Source organism: Mesoplodon bidens (assembly GCF_964165515.1).
Source record: "Mesoplodon bidens genome assembly, chromosome: 11".
NCBI lineage: Eukaryota > Metazoa > Chordata > Mammalia > Artiodactyla > Ziphiidae > Mesoplodon > Mesoplodon bidens.
In genome coordinates, this window is record NC_138167.1 from 6,916,904 (window position 1) to 6,940,095 (window position 23,192).

The following is a 23,192-nucleotide window of genomic DNA, read 5'->3' on the forward strand; positions in this document are numbered from 1 at the left end:
GGCTGCCCCGGAAGCACCTCCCCGCCAGCCCCCTCCTCCAGCCCGGCCCGCAGCCCCCGGCCTGCAGCCCCCACCCTCTCGGCCCGGCAGGAAGTGACAGGCCCCGAGCGAGCCCCGGAGGCCTGGCGGAGCCGCGGCCGGCCCGCACCCGGAGCGGCGGGAGGGGCGGGGAGCCGCGGCCGCGCCGGGCGCCTCCCACCTCGCTCTCGGCTCCCCCGCCCCTCCAGGAAGGGGAGGAGGCGAGGGGAGCCCGCCGCGGAGGCCGAGCGAGCCCCCCGCCCAGCCCGGCGCCGGGGGACCCCGGCACGTGAGGTGGACGCCCCCCCGAGAGCGCTCGGGTGCAGAGCCAGGCGCGGAGGTAAGCGGGCGGCCGCGGGCCGGGCAGGGGCAGGACCTCCGGGGGCTTGGCTGCGCGGGGATGTTTCTTCCGCCACCTCGGGCTGTGGAACGCCCCAGGTACCTCCCCCGGCGTCTTTCCCTGCCTACCTCTGGCGCTCGCTCTGCGGTCCTTCCCTCTGCCTGTCCAGCCTCCCGCTCTTCTGTTCATTTCGCTGTCCTCACTGCTGTCCGTCCGTCACCCTAGTTGCTTGTGACCGCTCATTCTCTCATTCATTTTCCCGTCTCTGACTTTGGCTTTCCCATCAAAGCATGCTGTCTAGTTATCTCCCTGCTTTTTCTGGTCCGCTGGGTTCCTCAGCCTCCAGTTCCTCGACTTCTGTCTGTCTCCCCGCTCTCAGTAAGCACATTTCTCCGCTCACTTGGGTCGGCTCACTGCTGGCACCGCTCAGTCGACCCCCCGTCCCGCGGTGTGATTGATTCCTCTTGGGAACGTCGTTCTCATCCAGGTTCTAGGTACAACAAGGACCCCTGGGGCGTCTCCTCTCCCTCTTCTTCACATGGCTTCCATTTCTTTGGCACAGCCTTCCCCGGACCACCCCCCTCCTCCCGCCCCTCTTCCTATGCCCCATCCTTTCTACGAGACAGTTTTGTGCTTTGGGGAAATTGATTGCCTCCAACTCTTGGCTCGGTAGGCCCAGTACCAGGTCCACTTCAATATCCTCTTCCAGCTCCTTGCCAAAGGTCTCCTCCGACCCAACCACACACGCCCAAAGGCTGCCTTTCAGGATGACCGTGGTTTAGTTACTTTGGGGACCTCTATGGGTCAGCTTCTCTTTCTCTTCCAGTTAAATTCTGAAAATTTAAATTCACTGTGCTTCCCAAACTTTTTGTTATCTTCACTTTCTGTATTTAATTTTACAGTCCCAACACTGATCACTAATGAATAGATTTATGTGCCTGGGATCCAGGAATCCTGGTTTTGATGACAGTTTCTCCTGATTTTATTAAAAACTTTAAGCTGGTCCCTTTCCACCTCTTCTCTGTTTCTCACTCTGAAAAATTAATAAGACTTCCATTTTGGGGGGGAGATGAGGGATCATACGTTTTATTAGCATTTTCACCCATGAAGGGAATTAATGTCCCCTCCAGCTAGTAAAGGGGTCTCCTCCTGTCTCTGAGTCCAGTGAACTAAGTCCGGTGATCTATCTATACAGCTATGCCGTGCTGCCTCTAACCCTTACCCACTTTTTTTCTTCACATGCTGATAATGAGGATTCATGGGTCTGTATCTGTTTAGTGCTTTAATATTTTGGCAAAAGATGTGGGGAGAAGATAGACTAGACTTGAAGCCAGTGTGATTTCTCCTGTGTACTTCTTGGGTTATATCCATGTTTGCAGTAACATTTGCTATTCCTGTGCAACTGAATTCTTGGGGGATAACGATGCAATCAGATGATACTGGGAATGGGATCATAAAAAATCTCCCCAACTTTATTTGCAAGCCCAAGCGTTCTGATTTTGTTTACTTTGTTTGTTTTGAATGCAGTCATTAAAATAGGTCCACCCTCATTAAACTGTCGACACCCCTTAGCAGAAATTCTGGTTTGATGTTTACATTCCAAAGCCAAATTGTGCTCTGCTGACCCGATATCTATAGTGGCTCCACGCCTCAAAAGTAGATAATATAGTATTTAGGTTTAACAGAAGACGGGAAAAAAAAGAATGAACAAAAAAACCTTATTGTCATTTAGTGCTGCTTCAAAGGCATGTTTCTTCCTACTTCTCATCTGTCTCTTTGCTTGGTTCTTAGCAATGTTTTCATGTCTTTTTGCAAATTTTAGTATAGACCGCAGAGGGTAAATTCTGACTACTTTAGTGGACTCAAAAGTTGAATCTTATTTTCTTGAAGATTTTCATGGTTGTCTTTACTATGTTTAATACCTGTAAGTCATTTGTTAAAATGATGTATTACACTTATTTGTGAAGCCTTCCTTGCAAACAGGGAAACTGAGGTTATAAGAAGGGAAAGTGACATGTCCAAGGTGTTACAAGTAGCCTGAGTGGGAACCAGGCAGCTCTTCGGGCGATATGGGCTGTAGGCTAGTTCTTCTGTCTCCTAGTTTTATGCCTTTCTATGATGCATTCGATGTATTGATATCTGTATCTTAAGCCCCTCCTTTAAAATGATGACTGGTGCGTACTCAAAGTGAGTGACGCTGCCTTAATCACAGATTGTTTTTGGTTTGAAGAAGCATGTCCTAGTGTAAAGATCTGATACTTAACTAGGACAACTTTAACTTCAGAAAACCTCAATTCCACAATTGTAAAGTGGGGATAATTATATTTACTGTAAAGCAGTGAGAGATAATGGAGGTGAAGAGCCTCGCCCAGTGAGAGGAGGCACCTATCGGCCTCTCAGTCAGTGGCGACCATTGTTAATAAGATGATGCTGAGAATGGTGTTGCATGTGCTGAGAGAGATGAGATAACAGTGAATTTTAAATGGGACTATTTAAAAGTGTTATGGGGATATAAGGTGGCCTTACTGTGATAAGGAACCGCCTCACATTCTGGCCATTTTATATTTAATGGCATGAGGGAACAGGTAAAAGTTGTTTATTTTGCGACACTGCTTAGCTTCAAAAGATGGTGTGGGGAAGTTATGGTTATAAGAGTATACTGAAGATTTGGTAGTTATTAAACTGGAGAAATCATGGTTTATGGAAGAAGAGGAAGGTTCTTAGATAACTTGAATAATAACATGAAAGAGTCGTTTGAGATCAGGTGTAAATTTGAATCCTTTGCTGCTTCCATCTAGGTCTTGAGTCAGAGCGCCAGCCTCGGGCTCCCTGGACCTCTATCATGGAGACTGAGAGTGAGCAGAGCTCCAATTCCACCAATGGGAGTTCCGGCTCTGGGGGCAGCTCTCGGCCCCAGATAGCTCAGATGTCACTGTACGAACGGCAAGCAGTGCAGGTGAGGCTCAGCTCTGAGGGGCTGTGATCTGTGAGCATTGGCTTGGGGCGGGCAAGGATGCAGGAAGATAATTGCCCTTGGTTCCTTTCCAGCAAACGCGGGGAGTCGGATTAGGTGACAACTAAGGTCCCTTCCAGTTCTGAGAATCTTAGGAGTTTACAAGTTTGAGCAAGGAGGCAGAATGAGATTCAGTCTTTAAGGTTTTTATACCATTCAGTTCATGTTGCTAGATTCTAACCAACCATTTCTCTTTATGGATTGTCAGGTTTTTAATTTTTGGTCTTTCTTGAAAATCACCCTGAGTAGTGGAAGTTAAGAACTTTTACTTAAAATATTTTAGCTACTAGAATAACTATGCACATCCTAAGACTGGTTCTAGTTATTAAAAAGAATAAAGTAATTTCCCGAAGTTAATGTTAAAACTGAATTACCAGTATCATCTTGATAAACACCCATTAGTATTATGCTGTAGATGTTTGAAAATGGCAGTTACTTGAAAATTTTACCTGATACGGTCCTTCGTAAGTGACCATTTACTCTATTTTTCATCATATCCAACCCCTTAGGATTCTGTCACCTTTATTGTATCCTTAGAATATGGTCTTTTATTTTCTTCTTCTCTTTACATTAATCAACATCCCATTTATTTTCACACCAGTTTAGTCCTAATTCTTTGTTATATCGTATATTTACAGATTCCGTTTTGGGAAATAAGAGTTCATGTGAGTTATACTGCTTTACTTTTCAAGAATAGAGCACAGCAGAATTAACTGCTTGTCTACTTTTTAAGGACTACTGGTTCTGATATAAAAATGGACAAATCAGATGTTGACAATTTAACCAGATACCCATCTTCCTTTGTTTCCCTCCTTCCCATATGTCCCTTTCAGAGGATCACAGAGATTTCCATAGAATAGGAGTTAGGAGTGATTCTTCTTTTTTTCCTGGCCACACCGTGCGGCATGTGGGATGTTAGTTCCCCGACCAGGGATCGAACCCGTGCCCCCTGCATTGGGAGCACGGAGTCTTAACCACTGGACCGCCAGGCAAGTCCCAGGAGTGATTCATTCTAAGTGGATTGATCCCCGCTCTTTCTTCCTAGGCTCTGCAGGCACTGCAGCGTCAGCCCAACGCAGCTCAGTATTTCCACCAGTTCATGCTCCAGCAGCAGCTCAGCAATGCCCAGCTGCATAGCCTGGCTGCCGTCCAGCAGGTGAGAGGTCAGCAGCTAGCTGGCCCAGGAGGGAGGGAACAGGCATTACAGGTGGGTCGGGCCACTCTTCCTCCTCCGCTGAGCCAGGGTAGAAACAGTCTCCTCTGCCTCCTGTCCTCCTGCAGGAGGATGAAGGGACCTTAGTGTCTGGGCTCTCAGTAAGAACTGTGGGGAAACTACCTTTTAGAGGTAGCATGGCTTTGTGCTAGACCTGTCCTGTCCAGTATGGTAGCCGTTAGCCACAGGTAGCTATTGAGCACTTAAAATACGGCTAGTGCAAACGGAGGTGTGCGAAAAGATTTTGGATTTCAGAGACTTAGTATGAAAAAAGAATTTCAGTAGTTTCTGTTGGTTACATGTTGAAATGAGACAGATCAGCTTGAATAAAGTAAATTATTAAAGTTTACTTCTCCTGTTTCTTTTCACTTTTCGAAAAATGTTCACACTAGTGTATATATGTGGCTCATATTATATTTGTATTGATTGGGCAGCACTGGGCTGGACTTAGCAGTGACTCATGACATGACCTGACCAAAGTTTCTTGCAGCTAAAAGAAAGCGGGAGGAAGAGGACGGGTTGCCTGCCTGCCCCGGGTGGGTCATGTGGGAGTTATTGGGTTAGCGTATGTGACAACATGAGGGGAATTGGGATTGCGAAGACTCTCGTCCTTGCTCCACAGTAGAGGCTCTCAGTTCTTACCTGAGATCTCTATTATATTTTGTGCCTGTGATCTATTACTGGCAGATTCAGAGCCTTTTCCTTCATTGTCTCTGCTCTTTCTTGTCTTCTTTCCCCTCTAACAGGCCACCATTGCTGCCAGTCGGCAGGCCAGCTCCCCAAACACCAGCCCCGCCCAGCAGCAGACCACCACCACCCAGGCCTCCGTGAGTACTGCCCCTCCCCTCCGAGGGGCTTTCCTCTCTGGGTTAAACTACTTTGTGCTGCTGGTCTGAGAGTGTTTATCGAGCCATCAATGGTATTTACTGCCCTTATGTAGAGAATATTAGTAAAATGGAAAGTAACCAGCTTGGATCTGTATAGGAGTCTTAATGAGGAGGTCTAAGAAAGGAGGAGGAAAATCCTACGTAGGCGGTAGCAAAGCCTTGAATGAGAAGTAAGATCGGTTCCGTTTCGTTCCTTTGCCTTCTCAACTGTTACGCTGGTGGTTAGGGACTGGTTTGGTGATACCCTCCAGTAGCTGGATGATAGTCATGGATAGCAAGGTATTATTCATTTCCTCCTGACTATGAAAGTGAGATACTCTGTTCTTGACCGCGTCACTCTGAATTTGTCAGTCGTGTATACTTCCTTTTACCTCTCCCCAATCCTGAGTCCTGGTTCCTTTCTGTACCACACAGATCAATCTGGCCACCACGTCGGCCGCCCAGCTCATCAGCCGATCCCAGAGTGTGAGCTCTCCCAGTGCTACCACTTTGACCCAATCTGTGCTACTGGGGAACACCACCTCCCCACCCCTCAACCAGTCCCAGGCCCAGATGTATCTACGGGTAAGCCAAAGCCACAGCTGCTGTTGCCCCAGGGGCATAAATGTCCTGTGACTCATTGAGTGAAAGCTTTTTTTTTTTTTTTTTTTTTTTTGGCTGCACCACGCAGCTTATGGGATGTTAGCTCCCCGACTAGGGATTGAATCCGGACCTGCAGTAGTGAAAGCGCTGAGTCCTAACCACTGGACCACCAGGGAATGCCCAGAGTGAAAGCTGTTTTATTTAATCATGGTTACCCAGATGTTTTAAGACAAGCTGATCTACCTCCTCTGCCTTACTTAACCTCTAGAAGTGATGCTTAGTGTTTACAGGTAGCCTGCAGATTACTGAGATCCTAAGTTAGAAGATGTTCACCTTAGTATTTGAGAAATTTGCGTCAGATAATAGTCTTATCTTTAAACCTATGACTCAAGTACACGAATCCTAAGTGTCATCTCTTGGCCTATCTACTTACTATGTATAGACACTTGCTCCACAATCCTCATTGTCTCAACTTCTTTGACGTTTGATTCTTTGCTATCAGTGTATAGTTTTATACACGTTCTAGGTTTTCTTCGGATGATTCATCGCACGTGGAGAATAAGGGTCTCCTGGGTTGGTGTGGAAAGGGGCAGGGCTTAGCTGTTTCGTATCTTCTGTTTATTTTGTCTTGTGGTCCTTCCCTTCCATCTCTTCTGTCTCTCTTCTTTTCCTCTTGCTCTCCTCCCTCTGCTCGTCCTCTTCCTCCTCCTTGCCAGCCACAGCTGGGAAACCTGTTGCAGGTAAACCGGACCCTGGGCCGGAACGTGCCTCTAGCCTCCCAGCTCATCCTGATGCCCAACGGGGCGGTGGCCGCGGTCCAGCAGGAGGCGCCGTCTGCTCAGCCTCCGGGAGTTCACGCAGATGCTGATCAGGTCAGTGGCGACCACTTGACCTGCGGACGGACGCTGGGGAGGGCGAGGGGAAAGGCCTCGGACCAGGGCCCACCCTTCCACCCCATTACCGCTTTTCAGAGTCCTTTTTTTTAAAAACTTTCTGTAGAACTTGAATACCTTACACCTTTTTAGTTCTTTGAGTTAGGAAGGGAAGTAGACTTGACTGAAAACAGCCCTGTGGATGTGGGAAGCCTTATTCTTAATACAGGACAGATGTCCTTACCCTTCTTTTAGCCCTCCATGGCTCAGTTTCATTCAGGAAGTCTTAGTTCTCTCTTCCTGTGGTACCGTCTCTGTAAGATAAGGGATGGTTGAGGGAATTCTAGTTAGACACACGTGAAGCGGACCTGGCTGAGTTGCTGGCCGAGCACTTGATTCCTTGTCTTTATGAGTCACTGTAGCTCTCAACCTTCAGCAGTCTGTCTCTGCTCACTGTGTTCCCAGTAAAGTCTTCCTCACCAGTGCTTCCCATGCCTTATCTCCAATATATATGTGTGTGTGTGTGTGTTTATACATATATATAGAGCCTGCATGTTTTAGCTTCTTACGGGTGGGATGCAAACTGGGATCTCATAGTACTCGTTTCATTCTTTTAGTTTATCAGTCAGCAAGTAAATATTGAGCTCTTTCTGTTGATGTGCTCAGGTATATACTAGAAACTGGGGGATTGAAAAATGAGTCAAGTCTTCAAAGAGCTTAGAGAAGAAAGAAGTGCAAGAGTAAACAGTACCAACTTTGAGTGATGCAGGAGTTTAGGGAAGAGTTGCCTGCATTTCTTTTCAGTGACTTTTAGGAACATGAGCAGATTCTTAAAGGACGGGTAGGATTTGATTTGGAGTAAGAAGAACACAGGACAGAGAACAGTGTGTGTAAAGGCCTGTCTCATGTACATGAAGATGATTTGGGGATGAGTGAATAAAGTGGAGACGGCAGGCCTGTGGCTGGAAAGGTCGTTGTTAGGGAGAAGTCTGAAAGCCAGGTAACTTCACACGTAGCAGTGGCACTGCTGGCTTGAACAGCAGATTGATGGGGTCAGGAGACTCCTTGAGAAAGAATCATTTAGGAACACGTGCCTGGAGAAGGAAGAGAAATGAGGGAACCTGCTAAGAAACTGTTGAGGTCATTTAGTTACAAGGTAAGGCCTTTGGTTTAGACTACAGTGATAGCCGTGGAATCAGAGGATGAGGTGGAGCCTGCTTCCATAGCAATTCTTTCATTTATCCATCTATGTATTCATCAGATATTTGTGTGTCAGTGTGTGGAGGGACAGAGTAGTGGTTGAAAGTGGGAATCTGATGATTGGGTCAGATTCCAACTCCATGACTTAGTGTGACCCCCGCAAATGGCCTAACATTTTTAGCCACAATTTCTTCATCTGTTAAATAGCTGTTATAAAATACCTACCTCAGAGTGTGTTGTGAGGACCAAGGGAGTTGATGTGTGTAAGCGTTTGAAGAGTGCCTGGACACAGCATAGTGAGTGTTTAAGAGTTTAGCCCTCGTTAGATCAGATATCAGACATTCCTTGGCCTTGAATGTCCAAGGTCATGATCACTGGACTGATGGAGATGACACATCATCAAAGCACACTGAACAGATAATCACCTGAATAGTTTAATGATTGCTTCATTAGAAAGTACAGAGTGCTGGGACTTCCCTGGCGGTGCAGTGGTTAAGAATCCGCCTGCCAATGCAGGGGATACAGGTTCGAGCCCTGGTCCGGGAAGATCCCACATGCCGCGGAGCAACTAAGCCCGTGCGCCACAACTACTGAGCCTGCTGTCTAGAGCCCGCAAGCCACAACTACTGAGCCCATGTGCTGCAACTACTGAAGCCCGCCTGCCTAGAGCCCGTGCTCCACAACAAGAGAAGCCACCACAATGAGAAGCCCTGGTACCGCAATGAAGAGTAGCCCTCTCTCGCCGCAACTAGAGAAAGCCTGCGCGCAGCAACGAAGACCCAATGCAGCCAAAAATAAATAAATAAATTTATTAAAAAAAAAGTACAGAGTGCTCTGAAAACATAGAAAGGGGGGCTTCCCTGGTGGCGCAGTGGTTGAGAGTCCGCCTGCCGATGCAGGGGACACGCGTTCGTGCCCTGGTCCGGGAGGATCCCACATGCCGCAGAGCGGCTGGGCCCATGAGCCATGGCTGCTGAGCCTGCGCGTCCGGAGCCTGTGCTCCGCAATGGGAGAGGCCACAGCAGTGAGAGGCCCGCGTACCGCAAAAAAAAAAAAAAAACATAGAAAGGGACTTAATTTAGCCTTGGGATGGGGGTAGATGTCAAGAAGGCGTTCCCGAGGAGATGGCAGTTAAATGGGGGCCTGTAGAAGTCTTCAGGGGAAGACATGGAATGAGAGTGAAGGCAGGGTCCCCCCCCACGTCCAGAGACCTGAGGAGGGAAGGGACTTTGTATATTTGAGGCACTAAAAGAATACCCGTGTTCCTGGAGCCTGGTGCTGGGGGATGGAGATGGCACTGGGGAGGTGGGAGAAACTAATCTTACAGGGCCTTGGGGACTGTGTTTAGGATTTGGGGCTCTATGTGAAGGCCAGTGGGAAACGGCAGTGACTTGGAGACTTGAGGGTTTAAAAAAATTTTTTTTTTAGTTTAAGGACTATGTTGGCTCCTCTGGAGAATAAATGGAAATGGTGTGAGTGTGAATATAAGGAGAAAAACAGTGTTGTAAGAGTTTAGGGGAAAGACGGTGTTCGGATTAGGTGGTAGCAATGTAGATGGACAGAAATGAGTAGATTGGAGAAAAACTTAGAAGGTCATTGGAAAGGGAGGTCTGACCCAGTGGATGGGGGAGTGGGGGGAGGTGCCAGAGCTGGGATCTGACACGGCCGTGAGGGGCCAGGAGCGCTTTGAATGCAATGAAGAATGCCGGGGAAGTGGACGCAGGGTGAAGTTCACTTGAGGATGTGCCGACCTAGCAGTGCTTGTGAGGCGCCCACGAGGAGGTCCTGGGTCAGCAGTCTGATGTACACAGTGCTCAGCTCGGAGGAGAGGTCTGACTGAGCTGGAGATGAACAGACAGGAGTGGTGTGCGTGGAGATGATAAGAGAAGTCAAGCACCGGAAATCTCTTGGGGGAGCTGGTACGGATTGAGAAAAGCCTTCAAGCTGGAGCCCCGAGGTTTAGAACGAGCCCTTAGAAAACAGAGCAGCTCCAGGTGGAGTAGAGGGTGGTGGGCTGGCAGAGGGGAATAGGCAAGAGTGGCAGAGATGAGATCTGGATTGTGCAGTGTCACGAAGACAGGGGAGCCGCATGTTACGGAAGTGGAGGGGGTCCTCTGTCCAGCTCAGTGGAGAGGGCGGGAGAGCTGGACTTAGGTCTGTGGGTGGAGAGCCCTTCCCGGGGAGTCGGGGGCTGAAGCCAGAGGAGCAGTGTGACTTGAGGAACGACTGGGTGGTGGGAATCGGTGCGGTGGTTGTAAACAATTATTAAGAGATTAGCAGGAACAGGAGAGGAGGGTGAGGCTGGGCTTGGGAATGGGGTTCCGGCTTGGTGATGGCAGGGAGCCAGTAGAGGAGAGGTTGAAGAGAAGGAGAGATTTGAGAAGGAGGAGGGGATGGGACCCTCAGCCTGGAGAAGGACGGCCCTTGGAGAGGAGGAAGGAGAGGAGGAGAGGGGGCGGTAAGTGACGGGGGCAGGTGCAGGGGCACGTTTGGTGGAACTGCTGAAGCATCGAGCACATCTAGTGGTTTTAGTGTCTCTGCTGGAGTGAACAGTGACAAGGGAAAGAGGAAGTGGTTCTGAGGTACAAGGAAAGGAAAGTTTTCAATAGCCATTATGGAAAGGAAGCCGGTTAGAAAAAAACAATATAATTGCCAGGTAGTATATAAGCGCCCCAGCACCCAATCCTGATGATTCTTGTAAATCTCTCTCAAAAGCTATTACCTCTTGTTCTTTATTACTGTTGTCTGAATTCGGGTTCTTTTTGTTTTTCACCTGAATTACTGTACTAGTTTCCTAACTGGTCTCTTGACTTCGGCCATCTCTACTTCTAATCCTCTCCCACATTACTATCAGAATAAGTTTTTTAATAGGAAGATATATGTTGTTACTAACATTATTTTTAATTGTACCTCTGGTGTACCGAATTTGATAAATCATAATCCTTGGCTCGTGGCCTCCTCTCATCAATGGTCCACTTTTTAAAAATATTTACTCAGTAAGTTTTAATCATGTAATAAGCTATCCCCAGTTCCACCCACTGCCTCCCCTTACCCGTGATTCCTAGGTTCATCCTTCCCTGTGTCCCTTTTTATGTAGTTTTATTGCCTTTATGTATATTTCTAAAATGTACTTTTATTATGGAACATTTCAGACATAAACAAAAATATAAAGAAATATGAATCTCCATGTACTTAACCATCCAGCTTCAACATTTATAAACATGTGGCCAATCTCTCCAAACCCCTTCCCTTCACCTGTGGATTATTTAGAAGCAAATTCCAGATACCGTATCATTTATATATATATATATACACACACACACACATATATATATATACACACACATATGTATAATTTATATTTAAATTTATAAGGTACTTGTGTTGTACTTGTGTGCAGTCTTTTTGGGAATGATTTCTTAATAGCTTATTGTCAGAATCCATCTGTATTGTTGTATGTCATTGTACTTTATTCATTTTGATTTCTATGTAATATTCCATTGTGTAAATATACTACACATCTTCATTCATCTTCTCTTCTGATTATGGCCATTTGGTTGGTTTCCAGGCTTTTATTATTATGACTAGTGCTGCTGTGATCATTCTTAACACAAGCCACCCATTGTATACGGCGAGCATTTCTCTTACGGGATTCCTGGGTTATTAGAGTGTGTGTGAATATTCACCTTTAGGATATGATGCCAAACTGTTTTCCAAAGTGGTTGTACTGATTTATACTTTCATCAGCAGTGTTTGAAAGAATAGTTTCAGCTATAGATTTGATCACGATGATTCTGATGCATATTCTTCAGTGGCTTCCTGTAATCCATTAAGTGCTCATCATTCCTTCTCTCCATTCATACCTTGGAGCACTTACTATCTGTCAGGCGCTGTGCTAGGCGCTGGGGATATAACAACGAAGAAGATGGAGAAACTCTCTTTCCACAGTAAAGTTCAGGCTCTCTTTGTTTTAACACACCAGGCCCTTGGAGACCTGTCCTCTTTCTAGCCTCAGCCTACCTTCCTAGCTTCACTTCTTGCCATTTCCTCTAGTTCACCCCAAACATAATGAAATATTTATAATTTCCAAAAATGCTGTGCTCTTTCTTGGCTCAGTGGTCTTGCCGTGTTGTCACCTGTGTTTTCAGACCCCTGCCTTCACTACTACCTGTTGGTTCTCAGCTCAGACCTCACCTGTTTTAGGACGTCTTCACTAATCTCCCTAGTCTGAGTTAATCTCCTCTCTGTGCTCGTGTAGCACTGTGTGCCTATCTGTGCATAGTGTGATTTGGTTTTCTTGTCTTTTTTAGTAGAAAGTACTCATTAAAAGCAGGGGCTCGTGTCTTTCATCTCTGCATTCCCAGTATCCAGTGTGGTACCTGAAGCATAGTAGATGTTTTGTAGATGTTGAATGAATGAATGGAGAGGAAAGGGAAAATCGGAGACATTTTGAAGGAATACAATAACCAGACTAGATGATGGATTTGATAGTGAGTGAAGGAGCCTGAAAAATCAAATATGACTTGAGTCCCTCCCTGGGAAGGCCTTCACGGTGTACGTTTGTACAGGAGGGGGTACGAGTTGAGGGGGGCTGTGGAATATCTGTAGCTGTCATCACTGCTTTGGAATCAGTCACAGAAATCTTTGCCCTGAGTGCCCCCTGTTCCCCTTTTCTCAGTCTGTCTTTTGCTTCTTATCTTTCAGGTGCAGAACTTGGCAGTCAGGAACCAACAGGCCTCAGCCCAAGGACCCCAAATGCAAGGCTCTGCTCAGAAGGCCATTCCTCCTGGAGCCTCCCCTGTCTCCAGCCTCTCCCAGGCCTCTAGCCAGGCCCTCGCTGTGGCTCAGGCGTCCTCTGGGGCCTCAGGCCAGTCCCTCAACCTTAGTCAAGCTGGTGGAGGCAGTGGGAATACCATCCCAGGGTCCATGGGTCCAGGTGGCCAGACACCTGGGGGCTTGGGTCAGTTGCCTTCCTCAGGAATGGGTGGTGGTGGGAGCTGTCCCAGGAAGGGCACAGGAGTGGTGCAGCCCTTGCCTGCAGCCCAGGCAGTGACTGTGAGTCAGGGCAGCCAGACAGAAGCAGAAAGTGCAGCGGCCAAGAAGGCAGAAGCAGATGGGACTGGTCAGCAGAGCGTGGGCATGAACCTGACACGGACAGCCACACCTGCTCCCAGCCAGACCCTTATTAGCTCAGGTAAGCTGTCCCCTCTCATAATGTCATTGTTCTCTCGGGACTTTTTTGAAATCGTCAGAGTACATATCTTTGCCCTTTTTCCTGCTTGTCTTGGTCCTGGACTAGTGGAAGGAAAGAGAATCACATCAACCTTGATCATATTAGTCCAGGGAGACAGGACGACAGGTAACAGAGATGGATCTTGTCTGTTTCCACCAGGCAGCAGTCAGTTTACAAGTTGCCTTGTCCTCTCTGTCTTGGGTCCTGAGTTCTTCAGTTTACTCACTTGATCCATTCATTCACTTGGTTCTTTTTGAATTGCCTGCTGTGTTCTAGGAGGTGCTGGGACACATCTTTGAAAAACAGACCCCTCTGCTCACGGAGCTTACAGTTTAGCATAAGGGACGCGTTTCATGTTGGTTAGTTGGCCCAGTGTAGAGCAGAGACTGTAGAGGTGCCTTAGAGCACTTAGGATGAGCAAATAGAGCCATGGTTTAATACAGTCAACTTGTGATCATCTGTATCAATGATAAGGATAAAAAAGAATAAATAAGAACCCAAAATAGTTCTTGATTTCAGGCTGTGTGTAGAGTTAGGCGTGTGCACCTTACTTGGTAATGTTTATTTTTGCCTTCCTTGTTTCTAGTTCTTTAGTTGCTGCTATGTTTGAATAACGTATTCACAAAATGTAACCGTTAATTACCAGTTTAATACCTAGTATTTACCCGCTGTAGCACTTCTGTTACCCAACTGCTTTCATTTCACATCTATATCCTCGGGACAGTCTGGTAGGGTATGGAGCGGGGAGATCCCAACTCTAGTTTACAGTGGAGGAACCTGGGTAAAGTCCGAGCTTGCAGCTGCTGCTGACTCGTAAGACTTCTTCTCATAGGCGGTGATCCAAACTGATAAAGCTTGGAGACCGAGGCAGTCACAGGAAGATGTTGGTATCTTGACCTCTGTGGACGTTTATTCTCTCAGTGACTGCTAAGTGCTTCTCATGTGTCAGGCCCTGGGCTGGGTTCTAGGGGTGTAAAAATGAAACATGGCCTCAGTGCTTGAGCTGAGTCTAATCATGGAGAGGATGGGCCCGCCGTTGTCCTTGCTGAGTGCAAAGTAACAGGATTTAAGTAGAGCAAAAAAATAAAAGTTAGATAAACGCAAGAAGTTACCGAGGACTGTTAACTGCTCGAGCAAGAGTGGTCTCTTGCGGAAACCTTTAAGACTGGAGGTAGCTGGTACTGTCAGACTCGGAGGAAGGAGTGTGATCCAAGCAGCCGGCCGGGCCCCTCCAGGCTCGCCTTCCATTCGCCGTCTGGGTCCGCCTTGGAAGGTTGCTCCGGCTTCCCATTCCTGGTGCTACTGCTGATTTTCTGCCCCCCTCCCTCTTTGTCGCTTCTGGGCTGTCCCCGCAGCCACCTACACGCAGATCCAGCCCCACTCCCTGATCCAGCAGCAGCAGCAGATCCACCTGCAGCAGAAGCAGGTGGTGATCCAGCAGCAGATCGCCATCCACCACCAGCAGCAGTTCCCGCACCGCCAGGCGCAGCTGCTGCACACGGCCACCCACCTCCAGCTGGCCCAGCAGCAGCAGCAGCAGCAGCAGCAGGCCGCGCCCCTCCCTGCCCCCCCGCCCCCGCAGGGCCCCCCCGCCCAGCAGGCCCCGCCTTCGCAGTCCCAGCAGCCAGCCCAGACTCTGGTTGTCCAGCCCATGCTGCAGTCTTCGACCCTGTCGCTCCCTCCTGACCCAGCCCCCAAGCCTCCCGTCCCCATCCAGTCCAAGCCACCTGTGGCCCCTGTCAAGCCTCCTCAGCTGGGGGCTGCTAAGATGTCAGCCACCCAGCAACCTCCGCCCCACATCCCCGTGCAAGTCGTGGGCACCCGACAGCCAGGTACGGCCCAGGCCCAGGCTTTGGGGCTGGCCCAGCTGGCAGCTGCCGTGCCTGCTTCCCGGGGGATGCCAGGCACCGTGCAGCCCGGCCAGGCCCACTTGGCCTCCTCGCCGCCTTCATCCCAGGCCCCTGGTGCGCTGCAGGAGTGCCCGCCCGCTTTGGCCTCGGGGATGACCCTGGCTCCTGTGCAGGGGACGGCACACGTGGTGAAGGGGGCGGCTACCGCCTCCTCACCTGTTGTGGCCCAGGTCCCTGCCGCCTTCTACATGCAGTCTGTGCACCTGCCGGTGAGTGATGCCTGATGGCTTTGAGGGCACCACCATCCTTGAGAGGACCTGAGCTTAATTTAGGAGGGGAATAAGGAGTTAGGAAGGTTAAGATACTGGTATCGATCACTGCTTCTTTTGTAAGAGAGAGACATGTTCATGGAAGGTTAAGATCCTGCCATTTATTTCTTCCTTTTGTAAGAGGGAGACATTGGTATAGATAATATCTGAAGTTCATACTCGTAAATTTGCCACTGAAATTCTGTGTTTTTGGATCTGTACTAAGTTATATCAAGATATAGCCTTAACCACCAAAATTGATTTTTAGAAAAACAACAGTTCGTGGTTGGGCTGTCGATGAACCCAGGGTCTCCACGTCTATGTGAGGACCTGGAGAAAATGTTGTATTTTTTGTCTTGATGTAGAAGTTACACTTCTTGGGAATGACCAGAAATTTTACTGTACTGTGGGAAGTATACAAATTGGGGAACCTAGAACTAAGAAAATTTTCTCTGACAGTATGGGAATAATTGTGTTTTCTTGTTATCCTTCACTCATAAATCTTTTCTTTCCTGTTCTTCACTTTATAGGGCAAGCCCCAGACATTGCCCGTAAAACGCAAGGCTGAGTCAGAGGAGGAGAGAGACGATATCTCCACGTTGAGTTCAATGCTTCCTGCGAAGGCGTCTCCGGTAGTAGAGAGCCCGAAGGCCATGGAGGAGAAGGGCGGTCTCGGAGGTGAGTAACTGGCTTCTGCAGTGCTGCTGGAGTACATGGAAATTAGAGGAAGGTTCTGAGTGAGCTGAAAGATCACTCTGCCTCAGCAGGCTTGGTGGAGTACATCCAAACACAGGGCATCCAGGGTGAATGATCCAAAGGGAACATGTATTAATTACTGTGGAAGATCAGGCTGACATGGCTCACAGATGGATCAGCTGGGTCTTCCCCTACCTGTTCCTCAATCTTGTGTTTATTTTCCAGACAAAGCTGAACCAGTGACCACTGTGAATGCTGGTACCCCGAGCAGTGATGTAGTAGCCTTGGCTCCTGCCCCGTCAGCACCGCCTCCCACGCTGGCCATGGTGTCCAGACAGATGGGTGACTCCAAGCCCCCACAGGCCATTGTGAAGCCCCAGATTCTCACCCACATCATCGAAGGCTTCGTTATCCAGGAAGGAGCGGAACCTTTTCCGGTGAGGGCAGGGCCAGAAGGTGGGGCTTGGTCTGATTGTTGTCTTTTCAAACTCCACGAAGTCAAAAGGCTCAGAACTATTTAATTATTAGCGAATGGTTCAATTCTGTTGTTTGTATGGTTAGTTGTAAAGAAGGAAGTGAAGAGAAGAAACAGTATGTAGACTCGAAAGTGAAAATGTGGGGAAGAGGAGAAGAAAAGGAAAAAAGTGACCTCTAAAGCTGTCATGTTTAGTTAGACAAATTAGGTTGTTTTATAGTGAAGAAAATTGTGGTAGAGAAGAGACTTTTCCGGATACCATGAGTTGCAGAACCAGGACCTAGAACACAAGTATCTTGACTCCTAGTATGTTCCCTACAATTTAGGAAGGAAAAGGACAAAATAGGGAGCCCAGGTAGGAACTTGTTCTCCAGTGGCTTATCTGAAAAAAGCCAGTTAGAGGCTCTTGATTGCTATATTGAAAATGGTTTTCTCTGCCTCGGACTTGGTCGTTAACTCAGAAATCTGGGCAAAGACATGGTGGTGAAAAATGGTGGGGAAAGCTATAGGGAAGCAGAAAGGAATTAGGCTAACTTAACTAACCTTTTTCTGGGACAGGTGGGTTGTTCTCAGTTACTGAAAGAGTCTGAGAAGCCACTGCAGACTGGCCTCGTGACAGGGCTGAATGAGAATCAGTCGGGTGGCCCCTTAGGTGGGGACAGCCCATCTGCTGGTAAGTATTTATTTAGAGACCCATCTGGGGAAGGAGGCTGATGGAGATGTGTTTGAGGACTTAGTGTAAAATAGGAATTATCTATTTCAAGTGGGAATTACGTGAAGTCCATCCACGCTGAGAAACCAGAAACCACATCATATAACAGAACACGCAGACTCACACAAAAGTTGTTCCATAGGATAGAACGAAGGGGAATTTTATCAGGCGAGAGTAATCTGTTGAATTATTTACTATAAGGATATATTTTTCAAAAGACGATCTAAAATAGGCTATTTCTGGGAATTCCCTGGCGGCTCAGTGGTTAGGACTCCGCGCTTCCACTGCAGGGGGCACGGGTTTGGTCCCTGGTTGGGGAACTAAGATCCTGCATATTGCAGGGTGCGGCCAAAAAAAAAAAAAAAAAAAAAATACAGGCTATATCTTAATTTCCAGTTCTCCTTATTCTAGATTCTGTACTACATGTTAAGGAGTCCTGTTCACATTTCCCCCCCTGCTTTTGGAAACTTCTGTGGGAGAGAGGTCTTATGTCTTTCCAGGCATTAAGTAATCTTTTCCTCTCTCCTGTTCAGAAATGCAGTCTTGTCTGAAATCTGAGATTGTGAGTCAGGATAAAATTAGTCATTTAAGGTGGAAATCGTCTGGCTTAAGGTTAGGAAGACTGTGATGTTCTTGAGAGACAGTTCTTTATGGTTTTGGATCTTGAACATTGTTTTAGGGATTCTCAGTTAGGTTGAGTAGGTCTTTGGGGGGAACCCTGAGAGTAATTAGAGTCCAGCGCTGGGCCTGACGGGGGGCCTGAGTGGCAGCAGAAACCGATGCAGCCCTCCCGCGCTGCCTTGTTTTCAGAGCTAGATAAGAAGGCGAACCTCCTGAAGTGCGAGTACTGTGGGAAGTACGCCCCTGCAGAGCAGTTCCGCGGCTCCAAGAGATTCTGCTCCATGACTTGCGCGAAGAGGTACTGTAGGCACCCCCCCTTACCCCCCTCCATCTAACCTTACACCCCTTCCCTAGGATCTGCTCAGGGCTCATAGTTAATGTCTCCTCTGCTTTCATTCCCTTCCCCAAATCGGTCCTTAAAATCCCAATTCACATTTAGTGCAGGGGAGCAAGGTGGTCTTCTCTGGCAGCACTCATGACCTCCTGCACGTGCCCTGACCCGTAGGTATAATGTGAGCTGTAGCCACCAATTCCGGCTGAAGAGGAAAAAGATGAAAGAGTTTCAAGAAGCCAACTACGCCCGCGTTCGCCGGCGCGGACCCCGCCGCAGCTCCTCCGACATCGCCCGTGCCAAGATCCAGGGCAAGCGTCACCGGGTGAGCTGCCGGTGCGGGGCGCACTACCTCAGCAATGGGCCATTTTCCTTCCTCTTCCCCACAGGGCAGTTCCTTTGCCCAGCTAAAAAGAGTATGAGACCAGAACTCCGGTTTTGTGTTGATTGCCTTCCTCCAAATTCCAAGAGATCCCGCCCGACCTCTTTGTCCCTTCTCACCTTACTGGTTGCCTGTCCCTTAATCCTTCCGCTGTGTTTGAGGAGGGAGAATCTCGGGCAGTCATTGGTAGAAGGGGAGAACTGAGGGATACAGTTCAGACTTGAAAGGCACTCGAGAGCGGAGTGGTGACTTCGGGCATTTGCACGTGAAGTACAGATTATTTCACTTGTGCTAAGATGAGTTTTTCCTCTGTGCCCGATAGTAATCCAAACCCAGGGTGGCTGGGGAGAGGAGAGGGAAACCTCATGACACTGTTACTTGTGACCTGTTTTGTGGTTTTTTCTGTAGGGTCAAGAGGACTCTAGCCGGGGTTCAGATAATTCCAGTTACGATGAAGCACTCTCTCCAACATCTCCTGGGCCTTTATCCGTGCGAGCGGGGCATGGAGAACGTGACCTGGGGAACTCCAATACAGCTCCGCCTACACCAGAATTACATGGCATCAACCCTGTGTTCCTGTCCAGTAATCCTAGCCGTTGGAGCGTAGAGGAGGTGTATGAGTTTATTGCTTCTCTACAAGGTATCGCGGGCCTGTCCACCAGAACCCGGGTCACCTGTATTGCTTCATTTTCCTACAGTTTTCTTTAGGTCATCCCACAGGGGCTTTTGTAACTGGAAATGTAACGGACTTAAGCAGTAGAGGCTTAAGTATGGTATGACGAAGCCTCTACTCTTGGTATTTATTCCAGTTACTTGTCCACAGCCTGGTTTCCCAGTTTTCCTGGGTTGACTGTCCTCTGCTATGTCATTAATTTTGCAACAGTTGATTTTCATCTATGATTCTTAACCAAATTTTTAGATAAAGTATTTTTTTATGTGTTTAATTGGGATACCCACCATGGATAAAAGACTTTTCTCAGTGGAGAAGGGGATTAGGAAATAATGAGCCATTGTTGCCCTGCTCTCTTCAAGGCAGGATTATTTATAAGCTATTCTTTTTAAAAAAAAAAAATAAATTTATTTATTTATTTATTTATAATTTTTGGCTGCGTTGGGTCTTCGTTGCTGTGTGCGGGCTTTCTCTAGTTGCGGTGAGCGGGGGCCGCTCCTCACCGCGGTGCACGGGTTTCTCATTGCAGCGGCTTCTCTTGTTGCGGAGCATGGGCTGCTCTAGGTGTGTGGGCTCAGTAGTTGTGGCGCACGGGCTTAGTTGCTTTGCGGCATGTGGGATCTTCCCGGATCAGGGATCGAACCCACGTCCCCTGTATTGGCGGGCGGATTCTTAACCACTGCGCCACCAGGGAAGTCCCTGTCTTGGTTCTTTTTGTTTTTATAAATAGCCAGTTGCTCTGATTTCATTTTGCTTCCAAAGCTTGCCATCTCAGACCACTGTATTACTGAATTTAGGACAAGTACTTTGGTACTACCGTGTAGTTTCTCATTCATATTCCCATCATTTCCTTCTAGGCTGCCAAGAGATTGCAGAGGAGTTTCGTTCCCAGGAGATTGATGGACAGGCCCTTTTATTACTTAAAGAGGAACATCTTATGAGTGCCATGAACATCAAGCTGGGCCCTGCCCTCAAGATCTGCGCCAAGATAAACGTCCTCAAGGAGACCTAAGGTGGCCCTCTTGCACAAACCAGCCTAAGGCAGACACTCCCCACTGTCCAGGTTATAACCTGGTGCCAGCAGAGACTTCACAGGGAAGACAGAGCTGTTCCAATTATGTATGTCTTCTGTAGAGGGGATTACTGAGACAGGGAAGACAAGTGCAAGAATTGGTCGCCGGTGCTACATGGTGGCAGCTTTGACATTTCTCTGGGTTCTACTTTATTTTTTAAATCTTTACGATTCTCACCTACCCTAATCCAATCTTTATAAAAGAGGCAGTCTAGAGAACTAGGACTGCTCGGCCTTATCCCGGAGCGGAGTGTCTAGCCAGGGTCAGAATTCTCCTAGAGGAGGAATGTACAGTATGGTGAGGCGAGGAAATGGGTGGAATGTAGGTGTGCCTCAGCAATGGGGGAGCTAGGGTTTTCTAGCTTGTGTGACACAAGTAGCAAAATCTGGCACTCCCTCTTCCCTCTGGATCGTCTGACTGTAGCTGTGGCCCAGAGTTTTGTTGTCACTCCCTTAGTATTGGATATTTTCTCCTGCATCCACGGCAGGGTCACCAGCCAGGGTAGAGACTGGGTTGGCATCATTCTGATTTGCTGCAGGGACTAAAAGTTTTGGGCACACATGTGGCTGTTGTCTTTCTTTCCGCATCCCCCTGCTCCTTTCCAGTTTTATCTGTTGTCTCCTACCCCACCTTTCTTTTCCATTCCAACTCTGCTCTGTCCTATAGCTTTATAAAGCAGGAGCGCGTGGGACTGAGGTCAGGAATAGAAGTACCTGCCTTAGGCGCTATACCTTATACAACAAAAATATTAAATATTTTTTTTCCTCCTCAGTAAAAGGATGAAAATTGGTCTCAGTTGTCTCTTACTCCATCATTCCAGTGTATCTACCCTCTTCTTTCACACAAATGACTAGGCCAACTGTGTTTTTTTTTAAATCTTTTAAGTGTTTTTGTACAAAAAAATGTATACATATATTTTTTGCATTTTTAAAACACCACAGTGTGGGGGAGGGATGCAAACAAATAACAAAAAAGATGCTTTTATAACATTATTTTCCCTGTTTAGAAAGAAGAAAAAAAAATCATTCCAATAGTATTTAAAAGTCCAAAGATGAAATCATTTCATTTCCTTCTCTAAAGGCTAAGAAAGGCCCCTGCCTATTGATTCCATCCTCCTGTGTCCAGTGGAGCCATGTTACTCTTCAGTGGCCCAGGCTCGCTATCACACAAAGATCAGGCCAGGTTTCTGGGCACACGGCCTGAACAGAAAGGTGGAAGCATCAGAAGATTAAGACCGTCTCCCCACAGAAGTAATGTCGTGGGCAAGAAGACACGTCCCTGAGCCAGAAAAAGGGACAAGTGCTGCAGCCGCCGCAGCCAGGGCGGAAGGTGGCAGAGCCCTGGATGTCCCACTTCTGCCTCCATTCCCTTTCCAGAAGACTGGGGGCAAAAAAAAAAAAAAAAAAAAAAAGTCAAAATGACATGCCTACGAAGGAAAGTGCAACATGTTTAGAAATACTGCTAGAGGGAATGTTTTAGGAGTAAGAAAAGCTTTGCCAGCTTTGACCGCAAGTGGGAGAAGCAAGTCATCAAGGAGATCCCACTACAAGGTAAACAGACTTCCCTTTTCTGGAACACCGGCAGCATAGGAGGTCAATTTCAATGTCCCTTTCCAATGGACTGGACTCCTGGATTAGGCATTTTGGCTGCCGATGGACCAATAACCTAAGACTACAATCCAGGTCCTAGCTCCAGCGATAAAGTCACTCCAATGCCAGCAAATGATGTATGGTACCTTGTAATCCTCTAATTGGGAAATTTAAAATTTTCCCATCCTAATCCCAGAGGTGGGAGAATTAAGTCTATGACATCACCAGGCTCAAACCAAATGGCAGTACTTGGACTACAACCAAGTAATCACTGCAAAATAGTTCCAAGCAGCAAGAAATTACATCCAGATTCTCACGGAGACTACTACTGGAGGGTACAGAGTAACAGCATGAAAGCAATCAAACCTTGTATAAATAATGTTTCTTTGCTTTTTTTTTTTTTTTTAAATTAAAGAAATCCAGTGTCTCAAAAACTTGTGAAGATGTGTTTAAAAAAGGAAGGGTCAGGGAGCCTGCCGTACCCTTTTGCTCATGATAACTCCCCTACTTGGACTTTCTGATACCAAGAGACAGTGCAACAGCCTCTGCTGTCATTGGCCCTATTATATTCTCTCTGTCCTACAACTGTACCTCTCAGGAGGGAAAACAAATAGGGAACAAAGGGAAGGCATTTCTGCTACTGACAAGTGGATGCAAACCAAAAGCAAACCGGAAAGCAAGAGCAATATTAAGGGTGAGATGAGAGACTGGAGCGGAGGCTGCTTAAGAAACCTGGCTGAGGATGCTTTGGTTTGGGGGCTGAAGAAGCCGGACATTTAAAGTGAAATCACATCGGTAATAAATGATCATCCCTCTCTTCTGACTCCTCCCCCAGCTGGTCATCCCCCACACCACGATACGCAGCAGGCACATTTCGGGGTTTAGATCGGCACACAAAGTCACAACCATCCTGCAGGGGGAAAGGAAAGGAAGGAAACGATCATTTGAAATCAGCAGCTTTTAGGTGGGCAGAGTATGTTTATGTTCTAAGAATGTGGCAGGAACTGGTTTTCTCCAGGGATAACGAAGAGAAAACCCCAAAGCTCCAAGGATCAGCCTGAATCAAATGTGGGGAAGAACAGACAGGTTCTAACTTGGCCTCACCCTTTCCTCACCTAGGCCCCTTA

The 23,192-nt window shown here is 47.6% G+C and overlaps 2 protein-coding genes across 4 annotated transcripts in view; one reads left to right on the forward strand and one right to left on the reverse strand.

Moving 5' to 3' along the window:
• PHC1 (polyhomeotic homolog 1) lies at positions 1–21,894 on the forward strand. 3 transcript variants are annotated; one of them, XM_081249643.1, is made up of 15 exons: positions 1–358; positions 3,157–3,314; positions 4,417–4,527; positions 5,331–5,411; positions 5,886–6,035; positions 6,770–6,925; positions 12,830–13,319; positions 14,714–15,477; positions 16,047–16,194; positions 16,438–16,649; positions 17,246–17,360; positions 18,210–18,318; positions 18,526–18,676; positions 19,142–19,373; positions 20,261–21,894. In XM_081249643.1, the coding sequence occupies exons 2-15, from the start codon at positions 3,201–3,203 to the stop codon at positions 20,413–20,415; spliced, it is 2,988 nt and encodes a 995-aa protein (XP_081105769.1). In that variant the 5' UTR covers positions 1–358; positions 3,157–3,200; the 3' UTR covers positions 20,416–21,894. The 3 variants fall into 3 exon arrangements, with proteins under 3 accessions (XP_081105769.1, XP_081105767.1, XP_081105768.1); XM_081249641.1 differs by having other exon boundaries at positions 261–358; positions 6,794–6,925; XM_081249642.1 differs by lacking the exon at positions 6,770–6,925 and having other exon boundaries at positions 261–358.
• M6PR (mannose-6-phosphate receptor, cation dependent) overlaps positions 21,339–23,192 on the reverse strand; it is an 11,346-nt gene continuing 9,492 nt past the window's right edge. Inside the window, exon 7 of the mRNA XM_081249644.1 lies at positions 21,339–22,975. Coding sequence (XP_081105770.1) covers positions 22,853–22,975 — 123 coding nt within the window. The 3' untranslated portion in view covers positions 21,339–22,852. The remainder of the gene's footprint in view (positions 22,976–23,192) is intronic.

Excerpts from the sequence above, each read along its gene's own strand:
- PHC1 (XM_081249643.1), top strand. The coding sequence starts at position 3,201 with ATGGAGACTGAGAGTGAGCAGAGCTCCAATTCCACCAATGGGAGTTCC. Across the intron at positions 3,315-4,416 it reads ACGAACGGCAAGCAGTGCAG|GCTCTGCAGGCACTGCAGCG; the intron begins GTGAGGCTCAGC and ends CTTTCTTCCTAG. Across the intron at positions 6,926-12,829 it reads TTCACGCAGATGCTGATCAG|GTGCAGAACTTGGCAGTCAG; the intron begins GTCAGTGGCGAC and ends CTTATCTTTCAG.